General features: G+C 44.0%; 1 protein-coding gene across 4 annotated transcripts in view; it reads right to left on the bottom strand.

Moving 5' to 3' along the window:
- Positions 1-19,362, bottom strand: part of abcf1 (ATP-binding cassette, sub-family F (GCN20), member 1) — a 112,355-nt gene that overhangs the window by 14,567 nt on the left and 78,426 nt on the right. For all 4 annotated transcript variants that reach the window (XM_084311736.1, XM_084311735.1, XM_084311734.1 and 1 more), the window contains 3 exons: positions 14,379-14,464; positions 13,731-13,870; positions 1,872-2,020 (listed from right to left, as the gene is read on the bottom strand). In XM_084311736.1, coding sequence (XP_084167862.1) covers positions 1,872-2,020; positions 13,731-13,870; positions 14,379-14,464 — 375 coding nt within the window. The remainder of the gene's footprint in view (positions 1-1,871; positions 2,021-13,730; positions 13,871-14,378; positions 14,465-19,362) is intronic.

Genomic DNA, 19,362 nt, shown 5'->3' on the forward strand with positions numbered 1-19,362 from the left:
ACTGTTGTACGGCAGATGCAAGATTCATGTTCTTTGCCAGTCACATACCTATTTAAGTGATGAACTGCACTACGTCTGGTTGTTTTGAGAGATTTTAGAGACGTTTTATACTCGTGCTACAATATTTTTGGCTGTGCTACAAAACTATCAACCTCTGTAGCACCAGTGCTATGTGCAAAAAAAGTTAACATACAGCCCTGTGTACGGATTACCATCTTCTCCAGAGTCAGACAAGAAAATACCAATTTCCCCTCTGTGTTCAGTAGAAAGCTATCCAGCTGCAAGCTAAATCAAATCAAATCAAATCAAATTGATTTGTAAGGCCCGACAACACATGTTAATGTCCCCATGGGCCGGACACGTCTTCTTTAAACAAGTCAAGAAGAAACATAACAATAAGTCAAGAACAAAACAAGAACACCATAAGGTCCAACAAATTTAAAATAAATGCAAATAAATGAATGAATGAATGAATGCAAACACTCCCAGACATACCCCACGCGAAGGTAAGGAAAAACTCACTAAAACCTAACAATAGGGAAAAATGCACCACAGGCAGTGTGGAGGAGAGAAACCTTAGAAGGGCCATTCAAGGGGGGATCTCCCTTCTTAGATGTTGGTGATAGTAGTGTTGCAGACTGACAGTTGGTAAGCATGCACTCATGTGTGTAGTGAAACACAGATGAGTGCATGCAATAGCAACTGAAAATGTTGAAAAATTAAAGATAGAGCCGATAGCGATAGCAACTGAACATTTTGAAAGATTAAAGATAGAGCTGATAGCGAATCTATTTGAGGCACAGGGGCGGCGCAAAGAGGGTCGCGTCCTCCCCGTCTTAATCACGGGACGTTCAACACTCCGGTCATCGCTCCGAGACAGCCGGAGACAGGGAGATAGGGGGCGGCGAAGAGAGGGTCGCAACCTCCCCGACATCATCGCGGGACGTCCAGCACTCCGGTCACCACTACGAGACCGCCGGAGACAGGGAGACAGGAGGGCACGCAGAGAGGGTCGCATCCTAAGCTAGCCTAGCTTAGCACAAATAACATGCAAGCGGATACAGACCACTAGCCTAGCATCTCCCAGGGGTTTTAAGCAAGGCTAGTGGTCCATATGTGCTTCCATTTAATTGTGCTAAGCTAGGCTAGCTTGCAGCCGGATAACTTTCTAATGAATGCACAGAGAGGAAATTGGTATCCATCTTCTTGTCTGATGTTTCTTTAAAACACTACTGAAGGAAGGCGGTTAGGTGGCCGAGCGGAGATTGCGTTCGTCACCAGCCCCGGAGCTGAGCTGGATTTGCCTGTTCGAATCCAGCTCACAGCTTCGGGGTTGTCACCAGCTTGGCTGGCCGTCTGCACTGATACAATTGGCTGTATCAGAGGGTGGGAGAAGCTGGCGGGGTGGGTCCGGGTCGTTGTAAACAGCGACTCCTACAGTTCGGTCGGGGCGCCTGCTAAGCGCGGATTGGACGTGAGGGGGATAGTGTGGTCCTCCCACACGCTACGCCCTCTCAATGAGAATCCGCGCTGCCAGGTGAAAAGAAGCGGTGATTGGCTGGACGTGTGTCGGAGGAAGCACGTGGTAGCCTCCACTCTCCCAGATGATCTGACTGTGGGGGGTAAGTGCGCAGCAACCAGGAAGGGACTGGGAATTGGCATACGACTAACATTGGGATGGGAGAAAAATCGGCGGAAAATGGAGGGGGAAAAAGACAAAAAAAAAAACACTACTGAAGGAGATGGAAAAGGCTGTGAGAAGCCAGCAGCTGAATGAGGAGAACACCACCCTGGCCAGTTACCCTTCCTATCTTACATGGCTAGAGGACAACAAAGAGGTAGACAACACCACATGGTATGGTATAGTTTACCTGGCGAGAGAGACTCTCATTCTCCAACCTCCAGAGAACTTCCTAGTGGGTCTGTTCTGCATCTCAGAAGTGAAAGAGAGACCAGCCAGGATCCTGCGTGCTTTGGCCTCAGCGGCCGCGGCGCCGATGATCCTCAACTCTTCATACACCTAGGAGACAACATAAGCACTTTTGAGACAAGTCAGCTACTAGCCCTTTGAAGAGGAAGAGTTAAGACATGATACATACTTTTTCTATTTGCACAGAGATGTATATTGCCTCCAGTGCTTCCAACAAGTTACAACAGGATAGTCGCATGGAACAAACAAATAAAGATACATCGAACCTTGTATACATACAAACAATATGAGAGTTAAGTTGAGCTCTCCTTCTCCAGTCTATCTAACCCTCATATTCTCCAGTCTATCTGACTCTATCCTTCTCCAGTCTATCTAACCCTCATATTCTGCAGTCTATATGACTCTCCTTGTCCATGTCCAGCCTATATATATGACTTTTTTTTTATTATCTTTTTCCCCCTTCTTTTTTCCGTTTTTCTCCCCTCCCAATGTTAGTCGTTATGCCAATTCCCAATCCCCTTCCTGGTCGTTGCGCACTCTACCCCCTACCATCGGTCCGGGAGGGTGGAGACTATCACATGCTTCCTCCGACACATGTGTAGCCAGCCCACCTGGCAGCGCGGACTCTCACTGGGAGAGTAACGTTTGGAAGGTCACACTACCTCTGCCAGATCCTTCCCTTGCCGTTTACAATGACCAGGACCCACCCACGCCGGCTTCCCACCCGCTAACACTGCCAATTGTGTTAGTATGGACGGTCGGCCAACCCGGAAGCACCACAGCTGGATTCGATCCCACTGTCTCTGTGGTGGTAGACGCTGCGCTACCCGGTCGCCCGACTCTCTCTCCTTGTCCAGTCTATGACCATCTCTCCTTGTCCAGTCTATATGACTCTCTCTCCTTGTCCAGTCTATATGACTCTCTCCTTGTTCAGTCTATATGACTCTCTCCTTCTCCAGTCTATATGACTCTCTCCTTCTCCAGTCTATATGACTCTCTCTCCTTGTCCAGTCTATATGACCATCTCTCCTTGTCCAGTCTATATGACTCTCTCCTTCTCCAGTCTATATGACTCTCTCTCCTTGTCCAGTCTATATGACCATCTCTCCTTGTCCAGTCTATATGACCATCTCTCCTTGTCCAGTCTATATGACTCTCTCCTTGTCCAGTCTATATAATAATAATAATAATAATAATGCATTCTATTTATAAGGCGCCTTTCAAGGCACTCAAGGTCGCCGTACAACAATTTAAAAACAGTTAAATTCTCAATCACAATCCATTAAAATATAAAATAAAAATATAAAATCAGACAAAATAAAATCAGACATACGCCTGCCTAAACAGGTGGGTTTTGAGGTGGGATTTAAATGGAATGATGGAGTCAATGTTCCTGATGTCGGGGGGGGAGGGAGTTCCAGAGGCGGGGGGCAGAGCAGCTGAAGGCTCTTGACCCCATGGTGGACAGACGGGCTGGGGGGACGGTCAGGTTGATGGAGGAGGCAGACCTGAGGAACCGGGTGGGAATGTTGATGTGAAGGAGATCGGACAGGTATGGAGGGGCGAGGTTGTGAATGGCCTTGAATGTATGGAGGAGGATTTTGTAGTCTATGCAATGTTTAATGGGAAGCCAGTGTAGTTGGCGTAGGACGGGGGTGATGTGACTGATGACAGGGGTTCTGGTGATTATCCGGGCAGCAGCGTTCTGGACCAGTTGGAGCTTATGGAGGAGTTTGTGGGGGAGACCAAAGAGAAGGGAGTTGCAGTAATCTAAGCGGGAAGTGACGAGGGAGTGGACCAGGATTGCGGCGCTGTTGGGGGTGAGTGAAGGGCGGAGGCGGTTGATGTTGCGAAGGTGGAAGTAGGCAGACCGGATGATGTTATTGATGTGGGAATGGAATGATAGGGTGCTGTCGAGGACGACACCCAGACTCTTGACCTGGGGGGGGAAGGGGAAACCAAGGAGTTGTCTATATGACTCTCTCTCCTTGAGGGCGGCTACGTGGCGTAGTGGGCAAGGCACTCGCCACGAAATGCTGGAGACGCTGGGCTCGTCAGTTCGAGCCCAGCACTCCACATTTGCTTTCAGTTTAGCTGGTCGTCCGTACTAATACACATTGGCCGTATTAGGGGGTGGGAAACTGATGGGTGGGGATCGGGCGTTGTGGACAGCGACTCCTACAGGTCGGTTGGTGCGCCTGCGCAGTAGAATCAGGAAGTGTCTGGGGCAGCGTGAGCCTCCCACGCGTTACTCCTCGCCACTGAGAGATCGAGCTGCGCAGGTGAAAAGATGCGACTGCTGTTACCTCAAGTACCGGAGGGGACTTGTGCTATGTATGACTTAGTCCACATTGCAGCCGGCTTGTGGGAGGCAAGAAACAGCGTCCGTGACAGGAGAGGGTTGAATTGGATAATACGAAATTGGGATGGGAGAAAATATAGAAAATGGGAGAAAAAGTGGATCAAAAAAAAATGACTCTCTCTCCTTGTCCAGTCTATATGACTCTCCTTGTCCAGTCTATATGACTCCTTCTCCAGTCTATGACTCCTTCTCAGACCAGGCTGCAGAAACAAATTAGTGGGGGGCATAAAATGTTCTCGGGGGGGGGGGGGGGGGGGGGGGGCACAATGGTTTTTCAACACAGGTTCCCTTTTATACATTTAAGCTGCGACAGCGGCGCTGTGGCTTGCTTGGCGCTGCCCACGGTGCTGAACTAAACAGCAGAGAGGCAATTGAAAAATCAAATCTCTCTTTATCTTAAGAACATTCACTTATACAAAAACAGACTGAACGGATATATATAACAGACCTGCTGGGGCAGCGGACTGAGAGCAGGGGACACAAACAGGCTGGATAAGATAGTCAGGAAGGCCAGTAGCGTGGTTGGGGTGGAGCTGGACTCTAGCGAGGGTGGCGGGGAGGAGGAACCTTGCTAAGCAACCCCTCCCGCCCACTATACACAGACTTGGCTGACAGGAGGAGCATGTTATAGGCTCACACTACCTAAATGCAGCACTGAACGGCACAGGAAGTCCTTCATTTCGACAGCCATCAGACTATACAATGCATCACTGAGCACAGAGTGACAGTTACCATCTTCCTGGACTCTTACTTTTTAAACAGCACTGTGCAATATTACACCTACTGTAGACTTCAGTATATATTTTTTTATTTACTGTATCTTTTATTCTATTTTTATTCTATTTCATTTTATTCTATTCTTAGGCCATTTGTTTTGTTATTCTTATTTGTGACTTGTTCCGTCTAAATGTTTAATGTTGAGTGATTTGCAGTGTAAAATTTCCCTCAGGATAATACATTTCTATTCTATTCTATATCTTTGAAAAGTTTCCATTTATTCAACACTTCTGAATTCACTGAAAACTGAACTGAAAAAAATAAGGTGCATAAAAAGCAAACAAAATTCCTCCACAGGCTACTCACCATCATTAGTAGAGCGGCAAGCGGCGTTTGGGGACAGAGTGAAATCTTCTTAAAACACTGCCCCTCCACTCATTCCTGAACTTTTTTGTTAAGTCCTTCTCAAATGCCAACTGAATTAAATTGGCCTTGCATCGATGAAGCATACTAAGGCGATGTTCTGTAAAGACGTTCTTGAGGGTAGAAAACTCATTCTCACAGAGTGCCGTGCTAGCTTCAGTAGTGTTGTTGTTGACATCAGTGCCCACTAGGGCTGTCCCCGACTAAGGATTTGGATAGTTGACCAAAAATAAAATAAAAAATGTAACGGGGTGGGCACAGCTGACTCTGTGGGCGGGCCCGGCCCCCTAATGCCAGCCCATGTTTGCTCCTTCTCCAGTCTATATGACTCTCCTTCTCCAGTCTATACTCTCTCCTCCTCCAGTCTATGACTCTCCTCTAGTCAGGGGGCCAACACTGATATTGCAACTTAAGTAATCGCTTTTGGGTAGAAGCTGTCAACCTATCCAGTATTCATGTTTAACCCCTTGACATATGGCCTAGCTATGTTGACATCTTTGAAAATGATTTTTTTGGGTCATTTAATCATTCTATCATTGTAAGTGGTAAAATCGGAAAAAAAATTCACAATGCTGCCAAATTAGTGACAATTTGCTCTGTAATTTCTAACAACTTAATAATAATAATGTAATATTATGTAATATTATCCCTTAATATATCTCATGTGAAAGTATGATCTTAACTATTGATAAAAAAAAATCAACCAATGGTAAAACAATATCATAGCCTACCACATGGGGTGCTGTGGGTTGATACAGCAAAAAACAGCAGCAATGTCAGTGAAGCAGAAGAGTTATACACTTCAAACAAATGGGTGGTAGGAAGTGGAGAAATGGAAGCAGCTTCAGCATGCTATGAGGAACTTGTGCTGAAAGTTGGGGAGATTCAAGATCTCCTTGTACAGTTTGACAAGGCCTATGAAGACAAGCCAACCTTTACCTTCTGGAGACAGTACATGGACCTTGTGTCTATTCTCCTTGCGTTCACCCGGGCACTGAGATGTGGTGATTGGAAACCTGTACATGACAGCCTTCAAGAGCATGATGCCTTGGTTTGCTTCAAGAGCATGATCACACCCATTACACAAGATGGGGTGCTGTGTTCATAGCAGACATGGAACAGCAGGCACAGACAGCACCAGAGGTCTACCAGGGCTTCCTAGATGGTGATTTTGTAGCCAAGGAGACCAAACACAGCTTCAACAAGGTGCCTTTCGGCCTTCGCCTTGAACACATCAATAAAACGGGAAAGGTTGCTGGAGGAGTGATAGGAATCACTAGAAATTATCCAGCAAGAAATCGTTGGTCCATCACCTATAATGAACGTGCATCCTTGGCAGAGGATACCAGATCCCTGTTTGGACTGACACGATGATGAGGAGACACAAAGACTGCCTTCAATCAAGAATCAAGAGGGATAATCACGATGTCATTCAACTTGTTGATCAGTTCCAGAGATACAACGTCTTCCAACAAGAGCATATGTATGATTTAGTGTCCCTGACAACTGGTGATGTTGCCTCAGAAGAGATACTGAATGACCTTACACATGCTGCAGAGTCTGGCAAAAAAACAATCACTGAGTTGGTGAAAAACCGACTGGGCACAATGAACACAGACTTCCACGCCAGTCTCACCAAGAGAAAACCGAAAACATTCTCAAGCCTATACAGCACAGATACCAAGCTTGAACAACTCCGATCAAAGTGTGTGAAGCCTGACAGGGATATATTTCGCTGAAAGGTTAGCACAATTGTGAGTAGAGATGTAAAGCTACCTGCTAACTGGAATAGCTTCATTGAAATGGATGAAAACAAAGCCAACCTTACCCATTTCCTATCAACTGAACTTGAGAATCATGTGCAGCTTTATGATGAGGAAATTGTTATCAGTGGAGGGTTTGAGGATCCTGAAAAAGTCACGCCAGCAGCTGGGATTGATGTATCTCCCCTACAAGCTACACATGAAGAAGTGGATACACACATACTACTACATGCAGCTGATGCAACAACAAAAGGGTTTCAGAGGCTCATCATTCAGTGCCGAGACACATGCGTTGCTGCTACTACTTGTATTTGCAAACCAACTAAGCCAAGAAGTTTGGATAAAAGCAGGAACAGCTAACAAACCACGGCCAAGCTACATCAAAGTCCATCAAATCACACTACCAAATGAGATGCTCGATGGTCTGTTGGCATTTCATGCCATCACTGGATGTGATACTACGAGCTAGTTCACCAGAATTGGAAAAAGGACAGCATGGAAAGTGTTCCAGCAGTACCTGCATCTTCTCCACAACTTTGATGAGGATGAAGTACCAAGTACCACTTCCCCATCTTTGGCAGAACAGTTCATATGTAAGCTCTATGACCTTAAGTCAACCAGCAACTCGATACAAGAAGTTTGCTGCACTCTTTCGAAAACTTAAAGCCAATGTTGATACATTACCACCAACAGAAGATGCATCGTCAATGCACCTCAAGAGGGCCCACTACCAAACGAGGGTTTGGAAACGGTCACTAATGACACATCCACAACTGCCCTCACCAATTGTGGTTGGCAGATGATGAATGGTATGCTGGTCCCCATGCTTCTTACAAAGGAACCTGTACAATCCACATGCGTACAGCTGACAGTGTGTGGATGCAAGGAAAGTGGAAGTCAGTGCAGTACCAGACAGTGTCTCTGTCGCAGAAGAGGCCTGTATTGCAGTGCAGAGTGGTGCATGAACTCCAATGTCATTCAAGAGACTAACGGTGAAGAAACCGATCTTGATCTGGATGTTGTGGTGCGGCCGCCAGAAAAAAGCACATCAACAACGAGATCTTCAGTGTGCGATGCTCAGCCCTCCACATCAGCACGTGCACTGAGGGCGCAGGGGCGTACAGATCGCCGTCTGTAACCAGCAAACCTTGAGTCTGAAGAACCTTCTAGGTCCTAACGGTATGTACCTGAGATTCTAGACTTACCAAGTTTATTACCTTGCTATGCATCCAGTTGTTGTGCCATTCTGACCTTGTGTCTCTTTCCTCCTCAGTGTCTCCTGTGCCCCATTGGATTCCTGGGCCTGTCCTCATCCTCATAGACACCAGGGCCCTCATTTATCAAGTTTTCTTAGAAAGTATTCTATTTTCGTTCTTAAGCACAGAATTTAGAATGTGTGCACGCACACAAAAAACGGGATTTATCACACGTGCGTACACAGGTCCTACGGACACCTGTCTTGATAAATATCACCTTGCTCCTAAGCTGGAGCTTGTGCACTGTTTTAAGTATTTGCATACCAGAACCGCCCCGATTAACCATATACGGTAATGGGCCACCCCCATGAAATGTGGAAAAGTGGACTAAGCCGAGGGAAGCGTGTTGTACATGGTGACATTGGATATTATATCTATTAACTTCCTAAAAGACCATTGCTGCCTGGACACCGCAAACACTAATAAAGACCATTAACCACTGTTTTGCCGTTGCCCGTTGGTGTCATTAATGCATGCTGGAATAAGAATGCCTTTCCTCATTTATTTTTAATATGAATAATTATTATATTACAATAAAAGACAGCTCAGTCTTTTAATACACACATATTGTACAGTAACGCCAAATAAATACGTACAGTCCCCGCTGAAATAAAGGTTCTGCACGCACGTACCAGCAGTGATCTACAGCATAAAAGATAGCCACTTTATATACTATTCTGGGTAGATAATTCATCTGTATCGCAACAGAGTCACGGATCTGGTCGGGGCAGGTAGCATTATGTCGGGAAAATCTTTATGAAATAAACAAATGTGAATTACCGTAATTCCTCTAATAGTAACCGGGTCTCAAATACAAGCCGGGTCTCTATTAATGGCCGGGTGCGCTCTTGAGCTAAGCAATTATAAGCCGGCCTCCTAATACAAGCCGGGTTACTAATATACTGAGCTGCATACTGAGCTAGTTACTTGATTTCACTTTGAAAACGTTGAAATGACCAGTGACCACCTGTAATTGCACTGTTTACTATTTCATACAGTACTTGGTTTTAATAAATGAACCCAGTACATTTTACTGGGTTCAAACTGACACAAAATGTTGATTTATTCATTATGATCCGTTTGAAAATTTGAAATATAGGCCTCCCTCTTATACAGGCCTCCTCCTAATACAAGTCTGGTACCCGCTACAGTTGAAACAAATACAAGCCGGGGTTACTATTAGAGGAATTACGGTAAATAATTTTAAATTAAGTTTAGCATATTAAATAGTTTTTTAAGCTTTCTGAGTAGATAATTAATCTGTATCGCAACAGAGTCACGGATCTGGTCGGGGCAGATAGCATTGTCGGGAAAATCTTTATGAAATAAACAAATGTGAATTAAAGAATTTAAAACAAAGTTTAGCATATTAAATAGTTTTATAAGCTTATAGCTTTTTTCGTGCTGATTTGAGAAGGGTCCAGCTGCAGAGCCGGAGAGCAACGCTCTCAGGGCCAAGATAGCACTTATACTATTTTGAGAAAGACAGCAGAGAGACAGACAGACAGACCTTATAAATAATAAAGTCTCTACTAGGAGACTAGTAGTCACACGCACACACACTGTGGAACAGTGTCTGTCTGTCTGTCTGTCTGTCTGTCTGTCTGTCTGTCTCTCTGTTGTCTGTCTCTCCGGTTCTGCAGCTGGACCCTGCAGAGCCGTGCTTATTTAATAAGCACGGAAAAGCTTTTAAGCTTATAGCTCCAATTTGGGTCCCAAATTGCGGTACAAATAAAGGAGGTGTCTCGGGTAGTGGACTCTAGTTAATATTATGTTCTCTCTGCAATTAGACTGCCCCTCATTCATTCATTCATCCCCATCTGATGCTATCTCTGAAAACAGTTCCTGCGAGCGCAGTCGGTGCATCCGATAACGCTATATATAAACCATATGCTGCATTCATTCTGAGAGAAAGACCTATTCCACATGCTATTTAGGGTTTGACAATAATTACACTACTATCGCTATTTCACAATGAACTATAATGAATTACGGGGGTCATACAGAACACGTCAGTCAAGCTTATTTCCGCGTTGAAACTAATGCATGCAACTGATGAGAGCTATGCCGTCCGTCTGCAGTCCCCATATTCTACCGCTGGGCGCCGGTACGCATGGTCCGACCTGTGCTTAAATATACGCACAAAGTCAAGCACAAGTTCAAATTGATAAATCCCACACTTTGCTTAGAAATTATCGTACGCACGGGTTACGCACATATCTGTGCGTACGCCACGTTGATAAATGAGGGCCCAGGATTCTAGTGCCCCATGCTGCCTTGACTACACCTTGTCTCACGCCATAGCCTACACGCACACTAACAACATTTCCAACATTCCCATTCTGCACACAATATGCACTACACACGCTTTGCACTCATACACATGGTCAGGGACACATTTCATATCCAAAATTCCAGTTGCACCATACACGTCCCAGAAATGTCCCTCCCTCTTCCAAATAAACACGCATTTTGGCTTGAACATGCCTAACCCCTGAGTTGCTCTGGTTCCTTCCGACCCTAACACTGGATACATTTTATTGTTTTAGTTTTTATTTATGTTTTATGTAATATTTTGTATACATACTGTTACAAAGGATCAGATTAAACCGAATATATATATTTATTTATTGATATATATTGCATAGTATTTGTATATCGTTTGATATCCCTTGTATATTCCTTGTACATATACACGGAATATCCCTTTAGTCCAGCCCATAATATTTCATTCTCCTATTGGACAGTGGTCCACCGGCGCCAGGGACCGGCCCCCGGAGCCAAGTTCAAAGTCACGGACACGACATGTCTGTACTTGCCCCGGCCCTGCCCAGGGATACGGCGACAGAAATGAGAGTGGCACTATTTGTTCACCGTGCGTATAAATACGGCGCAGGTGAATATAGAAGCCCCTTCTTAGCTTTAGTATGTTACCCACTAAGTGAAGCCTCACCCACGATACAACGTGCGGTGAAGTATGGCCTGTTTGGCCTCAGAATAGAGCATCGAGACCGCGTGCGAATTAGTAACTGAATTGTCAGAGTTTGGCGCTATACCGTCGAGTGCGACATATTTCTATTGAGTCTTTAATAGTCTATTTGTGTATAGTGTATCGTGCGGTTAGAATTCTATAGTGACCAGCATCTCCAACGCTTTCTCGTATTAGCTAGAGTTCTTATCCAGGCTGGGCCGACCGCATGGCGCTTTCACCCGAGGAGACCTAGGCGAGAACCGTATGGACATGTACACTGGATTAATCTACCCGACGACTACATAGCCCTTTGCGGCTGGAATATATTTGCTTTGGTCCTATGATTTATGGAGCGGATAATCGCCGACGCCTGCACGTGTTGGATTTACCCCGAGAGGAGTCAAGTCGAGTCGGCGCTCAGAGAGCCTGAGGCCGCCTAGCTTTCTTCACTGTAGAGCTACAGTCTACAAGAGAACCAAGCTGTATTCGTCTGTGGATCAAGAGACTACTGCACCGGCTTCTGTACCTGAAGTCTCCCTAGTCATCGTTGACCAGACGTCCTACTACCGACAGATCTTCTACCCCCCTTGCTGGCTTACAACCAGTGGGAACCCCTTCCAGTATCTCCCGCTATTACTAGTGTACCATAGATATAATTCCCTAAGATTCAGGTTGTATAATTACCTCCTGCGTAACCAGAGAATGGACATTCGTTATTGATTTGCCTACGCATACTCCTTTGCCTTACAAGTGCATTCAAAGAATAATGTAAAGTATCCTATGTACCTTTTGCTCCATTAAATACTTGATTAATACCTTTGACTGGAACCGATTTCATTGTGGGAAGTGTTCATCATATTCATATATCGTGTACTGTATGGCCAGTAATTAAAGTACATAAAGCGGTAGTGGTTTAATGATACCATACTTATCAATACAGTCAGGGAATTGTACCCCTCAGTTACACATACAATGGTTCCATTACTGGGAGGATGATCGATCCTCAGTAATCCACACAAATATTTTGTCTTATCATGGTATCCAAGTGTATTGTCAAAATACAACATTAAAAAGTCAAAAAGCGGGGCGGCTGGGTGGCGCAGCGGTCTAAGCGCTCGTCACCAACACGTGAGACACCGGTATCGAATCCGGCTGTCAGCGTTGCCTCCGGCTTGGTCCGGCCGTCATACTGACTCAATTGGCAGAGTCAGTGGGAGGGGAGTCGATGGGTGGTAATCTGGTCGTTGTAAACAGCGACTCCTACAGGTCGGTCAGGGCGCCTGCACAGCAAGGACAGGAGATGTCGAGGGTAGTGTGAGCCTCCCACACGTTACACCGCGCTGGCAAGTGAAAAGAAGTGGCTGGCTGACTCTGCATGTATCGGAGGGGACATGCGATAGATTTTTCAACCCTCCCTACGACCGACCAGTGGGGGGCACATGCGAGCAACGATCAGGACAGGGGAGAGGGGAATTGGCATGACTAAATTGGGATGGGAGAAAAACAGAAAAAGGAGAAAAAGTGGATCAAGAAAAAAAAAAGTCAAAAAGCATTAGCACGAAAGGTCACTTCGAGAATCATATAGATTTCCTCTTGGACATAACCTGTGTAGTATTGCACTGTATCAAATCACTGTGCTCTAACTTGGCAAAAGTACCTAGCATACATTGGAGTCATGATTCCTTAATTATTTGGGCTACTATCTCATGTTTCCAAGCTGATATTCACTCTAAAAACATGTTTTCTTTTAGGCGGAAATTGAATTTTGGACTTTTTTTCAATGGTCTAGCTCTATTTTCTCTGACACAGTAACAACCATTTACATTCTGACACTTCTGCAGCCATCCCACTGCTGTCACCTTTATTTTGATACCAGGATTATCTATATGGCCCTTGTGATTGGGGAGATATTCTATATTTATTGTGGGCATGTCATTTCTGGCAGGCAATCTGAAAAATTGGCCTGAAATGTCCTCTAAAAGTCACAAAATAATTTTTCAAACTTGTCAACCACCCTAGAACATCTTGCATAGGTCCCCTCTTACCAAAAAAATATGTTGACAGCTTCTACCCAAACATGGCAGCAAAAGTGTTAACGGAAGCACTTTTCCGGATTGGCCCCCTGACTACTCCAGCCTATATGACTCCTTCTCCAGTCTATACGACTCTCCTCCAGTCTATATGACTCTCCTCCAGTCTATATGACTCTCTCCTTCTCCAGTCTATACGACTTCTTCTCCAGTCTATATGACTCTCTCCTTCTCCAGTCTATATGACTGTCTCCTTCTCCAGTCTATCTAACCCTCACCTTCTCCAGTCTATCTGACACGCTGTCCTCTCCCTTCTCCAGCAGGGCCTGTAGTTGTCTCTCTTCCTCCAGCAGCTTCAGACGTCGGGTGTCTGCCTTCAGCACTGCCTGGACCGCAGGAGTGTCATCCGCAATCACCTCTGCATAGGGAGAGACAGACAGAGACCACATTGAAAAAGAGCTAGGGTTTAGGTTTAAGCAGCCTGACGCAGGAAGTAGCCTCGTATCGCCTGACGCAGGAAGCAGCCTCGTATTGCCTGACGCAGGAAGCAGCCTCGTATCGCCTGACGCAGGAAGCAGCCTCGTATCGCCCAGTCTGATACGATCTTTCCCCATCTCACAATCCGACATAATAAAACGTAAAAGATGGACAAAATTGCCAGGATGGAGGGGTGAATGAGTGATTTTCTTCAAAGTGATGAGCACAATAATATTTACAAATATGCTTTGGTCTATAATAATAAGTATTGGGTTTGAGGAGGTCCTCCTGAATGACTGCACTCATTTGCAAAAAGACAATGCTGGGGGATAACGACGTAACAGATCGGTCGATTAAATGGACTATTCAATGAGTCGACACTAAATCCTCGACTGGGGAGAAAGATGCATAGAAAGACAGAGGTGTAGGATGTGCAGGAAATTACATACCTTGTTCACATAGCAGCACATCGATATTGGGGGGAATAGTGAGGGCTCTGTTGGCGATGTGTTTGAGCAACGTGGTTTTCCCTTTGCTGAAAGGCAAGAGAGGGAGGGGGAGGGTCAGGGGCGTCCAGGGGTGTAAAAAGTAGGGCTGTCTTAAATACTTCGAAACTTCGTTCGGTGGGCATGGGATTCGAACAGGAAAATAAAATTAGAATATATCAACAAAAGAAATCAAATCTTTTTTCATCCCCCCCTCCCAACTGCAAAATCTTGCGCCTCCAATGCAACAAACGTCATACGCCTCATTAACTCTGCCTCTCTTTGTTAACTACAACAAGCAATAGTGTTTGTTATTTAAGATGCGGTCGGACTCGGCACTGACAGATTTGTGTTCATTGTGCTGCTTTTAAAAAGCCTCAAATGACTGCTTACAGTATTTCATAAAAGCAAAGTGTTTTGTTTGTCTAAGGTTTAAACTTTACAGCACTGACAATTCTCTATAGTATTTTTTATAGTGTCCCGACTAGGGGTGTAACCAGGGGTGCAGTGGTCATGCTATGGTGCAGTGGTACCACGCCGTCCCAGCATTTTTCTGAGCAGAAGTACGCGCACGGATGTGCACGCACAAAAATGCGTTCACAACTTTCACTCGACTCGTCGTCCGTGCACCAAGTACCGGTACTCAGCTATCACCTAGTCTTTGCATAACAATAGCATAACAAAGAACGAGAAATGCAAAACCAAAATACAAGCGGCGAGCGCTGTACCAATTGGTGGGGGTTTGCTTGAGCTGTGGAACCTCAGTGTGACAAATGGTCCCGACTGGAAGGATGAGACATTTCTTAAGTTGTGCTTCAGAAGGAAACTGTCCTTCTGTAAACTGTAAGTTACATTGTTAATTTAGTTTGTATTTACTTTTCTAGTTTAAGTTAATTCAATAAAAAAAAATAACTACAATATTGTATCAACAATTACATTTAAAACATTGTTTGTTTTTCAACCATATCTGTTGACAATATAATTTCTTTATATATTGAAGGCTACATCCTGCTACCTTTTTCAGCCTCTATATTTCTAGGCAATATTTACAAAAACTAAACTAAAACTAGTAATTTCCTATACAAATATGTTTCCTACTATTTATGCATAATAATCATCCGTTATGTGCACACGAGAGGGAACATGTATGCGCGGGAGCGCACGTGCACATGGTGACATTTAAACAGAGTACAGCCACTTCTAAAATTACGACTGCACCCCTGGATGTAACGATGCATCGATTAATCGAAATGCATCGATTATAATGTGTTTGATTCGATGCATCGATTTGAATATGTTAGAATCGATTATAACCGAAATTAAAAAAATATATATTTAATTTTTTTTCTTTTGTGTTTTTCTTTTTGTGTGTATTGTTTTTATTGACCTATAGTCCATTCATGCTGAGTGAATCAGTTCCCCCAGCCACATTTGTGTATTACATTTTTTTGGGGGAATTAACTGATAGAAAATGTATAGGAAATTCATCGAATCGTGGTCAAATGAAGAGATTTCATGATGCATTGAATCGTTGCCTGAAGAATCGTAATCGTCGAATCGTTACACCCCTAGTCCCGACCCATATAAAAACATGTCTTAATAAAAAATTAAGTCAAATTCTGCCTTTGTCTCCATTAACTACATATACATATTTATATAATTGTTTGCTTTATAGACAAAGGTTGCAACATAATTATGTAATGTTATAGGGATGCACAGTTATGAAAATTTGCCACCGATACCGATATTTGTGGCAAAAAAGGATATATATATTATAATTTTATTTTATTTTTTATATATATAATTTTTTATTTAAATTTTTTTATGAGACTACTGTATATTTGTATGTCTCTAAATGTTTTGATGAATTGAAAATAGAGGACCCTTATGTAAAAAAGCCAAAAGTATTTTTCTGGTCTTCATCCTCCAGTCCACTGAGCTGTACTGTATTGTACCCCTTCTGCAATCTGTTAATAAAGTTTTCAATCAATCAATCAATCAGACAAATGTATAGAAAAGCTTTTATATACCGGTAACAAAAAATTATATTATTGTTTATGCTCGACTATTATTTTAGGCATGGCAACAAATAAAATAATAATAATAAAATTAATAAATAAAATATTAAATAAATAGGCTCTCTTTTTGTGTTACAAATTGTGCTCACCGATATGAACATAGGCCTCTTTACTTACTTAAAAAAAGGAAACATCAAGAAATATGTTTATGGTATTAATTCCACCATGCCATGTGTGTTTTTATTTTATAATGCTCATGAGTCATGATTATTGCTGAAGTCTGAGTCATACAATACTCACTGGCTTTCATAACTGACTAACTTGTCTTGCTCAAGACTTGTTTGAGTTTTAATAAGAGAGCACTATCTCTCTCAACCAAAGCAATGCAGGTAGATGGCAACAGAACAATTTTGATTGACAGTCGATTCTGCCAATTACGTCACACCGCTTGCACCCGCATCTGCTGTTTTTTTTTTTTATATACACTTTCTCCCATTTTCTATTTTTTCTCCCATCCCAATTTCGTATCGTCCAATTCAACCCTCCCCTGTCTCGAACGCTGTTTCTTGCCTCCCACAAGCCGGCTGCAATGTGGACGAAGCCATACATAGCACGAGTCCCCTCCGATACCCGAGGTAGCAGCCGTCGCATCTTTTCACCTGCGCGGCGCAATCTTTCGGCGTCAGGGGTCTGCGCTTTGGAGGGGCGCCGCCCCCATCGCTTCCTGATTCTACTGCGCAGGCGCACCAACCGACCTGTAGGAGTCGCTGTCCACAACGCCCGATCCCCACCCCCTAATACTGCCAATGTGTATTAGTACGGTCGACCAGCTAAACTGAAAGCAATGTGGAGCACTGGGATCAAACCCAGCGTCTCCAGCATTTGAGGTGAGCGCCTTGCCCACTGCACCACGTAGCCGCCCCCGCCTCTGCTGTTCTTACCACCAATCGGCAAGCGCTTATTCGTTTTTTACTTCCGGGAAGTCAGCCATTGATCTGCATGCGAGAACCATAACAAACATACTGTAGCTAATAAAGTTAGCTCCCGCCAGCCACGAGTAGACTACCAGCGCTCCGCAGGATGACCAAACGAGGCATAATGATTTTACTGCAACGAATGTTATAATAAAAGCTTTTCTATACATTTGTCTGATTGAAAACTTTATTAACAGATTGCAGAATGGGTACAATTCAGTACGGGCTCTCTGAGCAAAGGAAGGAAGTGAGAGATATGAATGAGTAATGCTTGCTATGTTCGGGTAAATATGCTGATGTTATTGAACGTGTAACTAACGTTAATGCCACAAAACGAATGCCTCTGTTAATCATAAGTAGTAACTTTGATGCAGTAGCTTGTGTGTGCAGGTCACTTGACTGAAACTTTTCAAAGTTTGAATGTGTGGACCAGATTGACGCGACACAAATTGACAGATATTTATCGGCCACTGCCATTGGCACATTTGAGATTATCGGCCGACAGGCCGATGGCAGTCAACAAGGCACTTATCGGCCGATACAGATACCCGACCGATATATCGGTGCACCCCTAGTAATGTAATGTTGTTGGCTGTGTAACGGAGAGCAGCCGCCCAGGCAGTGCAGCTCCAGACTCATTATTCATTAAATTAATTAATCCAATCCACTTTATTTATAGAGCACATTTAAAAACAACAAAGTTGACCAAAGTGCTGTACAAGTCCCACAACATAAGATTAATTAAATTAAAATTAAATTAAATGTATTATAATATCTTTTACCTCAAAGCTTCGAATTAAAATCGAATCTCAGCCCCGAAGCTTCAACGGCCAAAAAAAGCTTCGAAGGTCAGCCCTAGTAAAAAAGTACCCAGAAATTATACTTAAGTGAAAGTATGGGTACCGTCTCAAAATCGTACTGAAGTAAAAGTCAGAGTATCTGGCTAAAAACACACTTAAGTACATTTAAAAGTAGAAACTTTTTGACTTTTACTTAAGTACTAAAAAGTAAAAGTAAAAACTTTTTTGTATTGAAAAGGGATAGACCAGGGCCCTCATTTATCAATGCTGCGTACACACAGATATGTGCGTAAACCGTGCGTACGATAATTTCTAAGCAAATTGTGGGATTTATCAACATGAACGTGTGCTTGAGATTGTGCGTACCCGTCACCAAGCGGTAGAATAGGAAGACTGCAGACGGACGGAATAAGCTTTCATGCATTCGTTTCAACACCGACATCTTCGGTATGACCCGTAATTAATTATAGGTAATTGTAAAATAGCGACAGTAGTGTAATTATTGTCAAGCCCTATAAATAGCATTTGGAATAGGTCTTTCTGAATTAATGCAGCATGGCTTTAGGAGGTCGGGGGCCAGGGACTACAGCCCCCTCAGCATTGACAGGGCACCGGTTGAGAAAGTGAACAGTTTTAAGTACCTCGGAGTCCACATATCCGAGGACTTGATATGGACCACACACATCGACAGTATAGTGAAGAAGGCACGGCAGCGCCTCTACTTCCTTAGGCGCCTAAGAAAGTTCAAAGTGAGTCAGAAGATCCTTAAGAACTTCTACTCATGCACAATAGAGCATCCTGACTGGTAACATCACCTCCTGGTTTGGAAATAGCACCGCACATGACTGCAGCAGACTACAGAGAGTGGTCCGTTCAGCCGAACGCACAATTGGAGGTGGGCTTCCCACTCTCCAGGACATTAAACAAGCGTTGCAGGGCCAAGGCTAAGAGAATAACCAAAGACTCTAGTCACCCAAACAACTGCCTCTTTGAACTGCTGCGGTCAGGCAAGCGCTACCGGAGTCTCATGGCCAGTACAGAGACTCAGAAGGAGCTTCTATCCCCAGGCCATCAGGATGCTCAATGACTCCATGTAACAACCCATCATCTACACTCAATGCACACACATCCACATGCACACACTCACTTTTAAACA

This window comes from Notolepis coatsorum (genome assembly GCF_963971535.1).
Source record: "Notolepis coatsorum genome assembly, chromosome: 4".
Taxonomy (NCBI): domain Eukaryota; kingdom Metazoa; phylum Chordata; class Actinopteri; order Aulopiformes; family Paralepididae; genus Notolepis; species Notolepis coatsorum.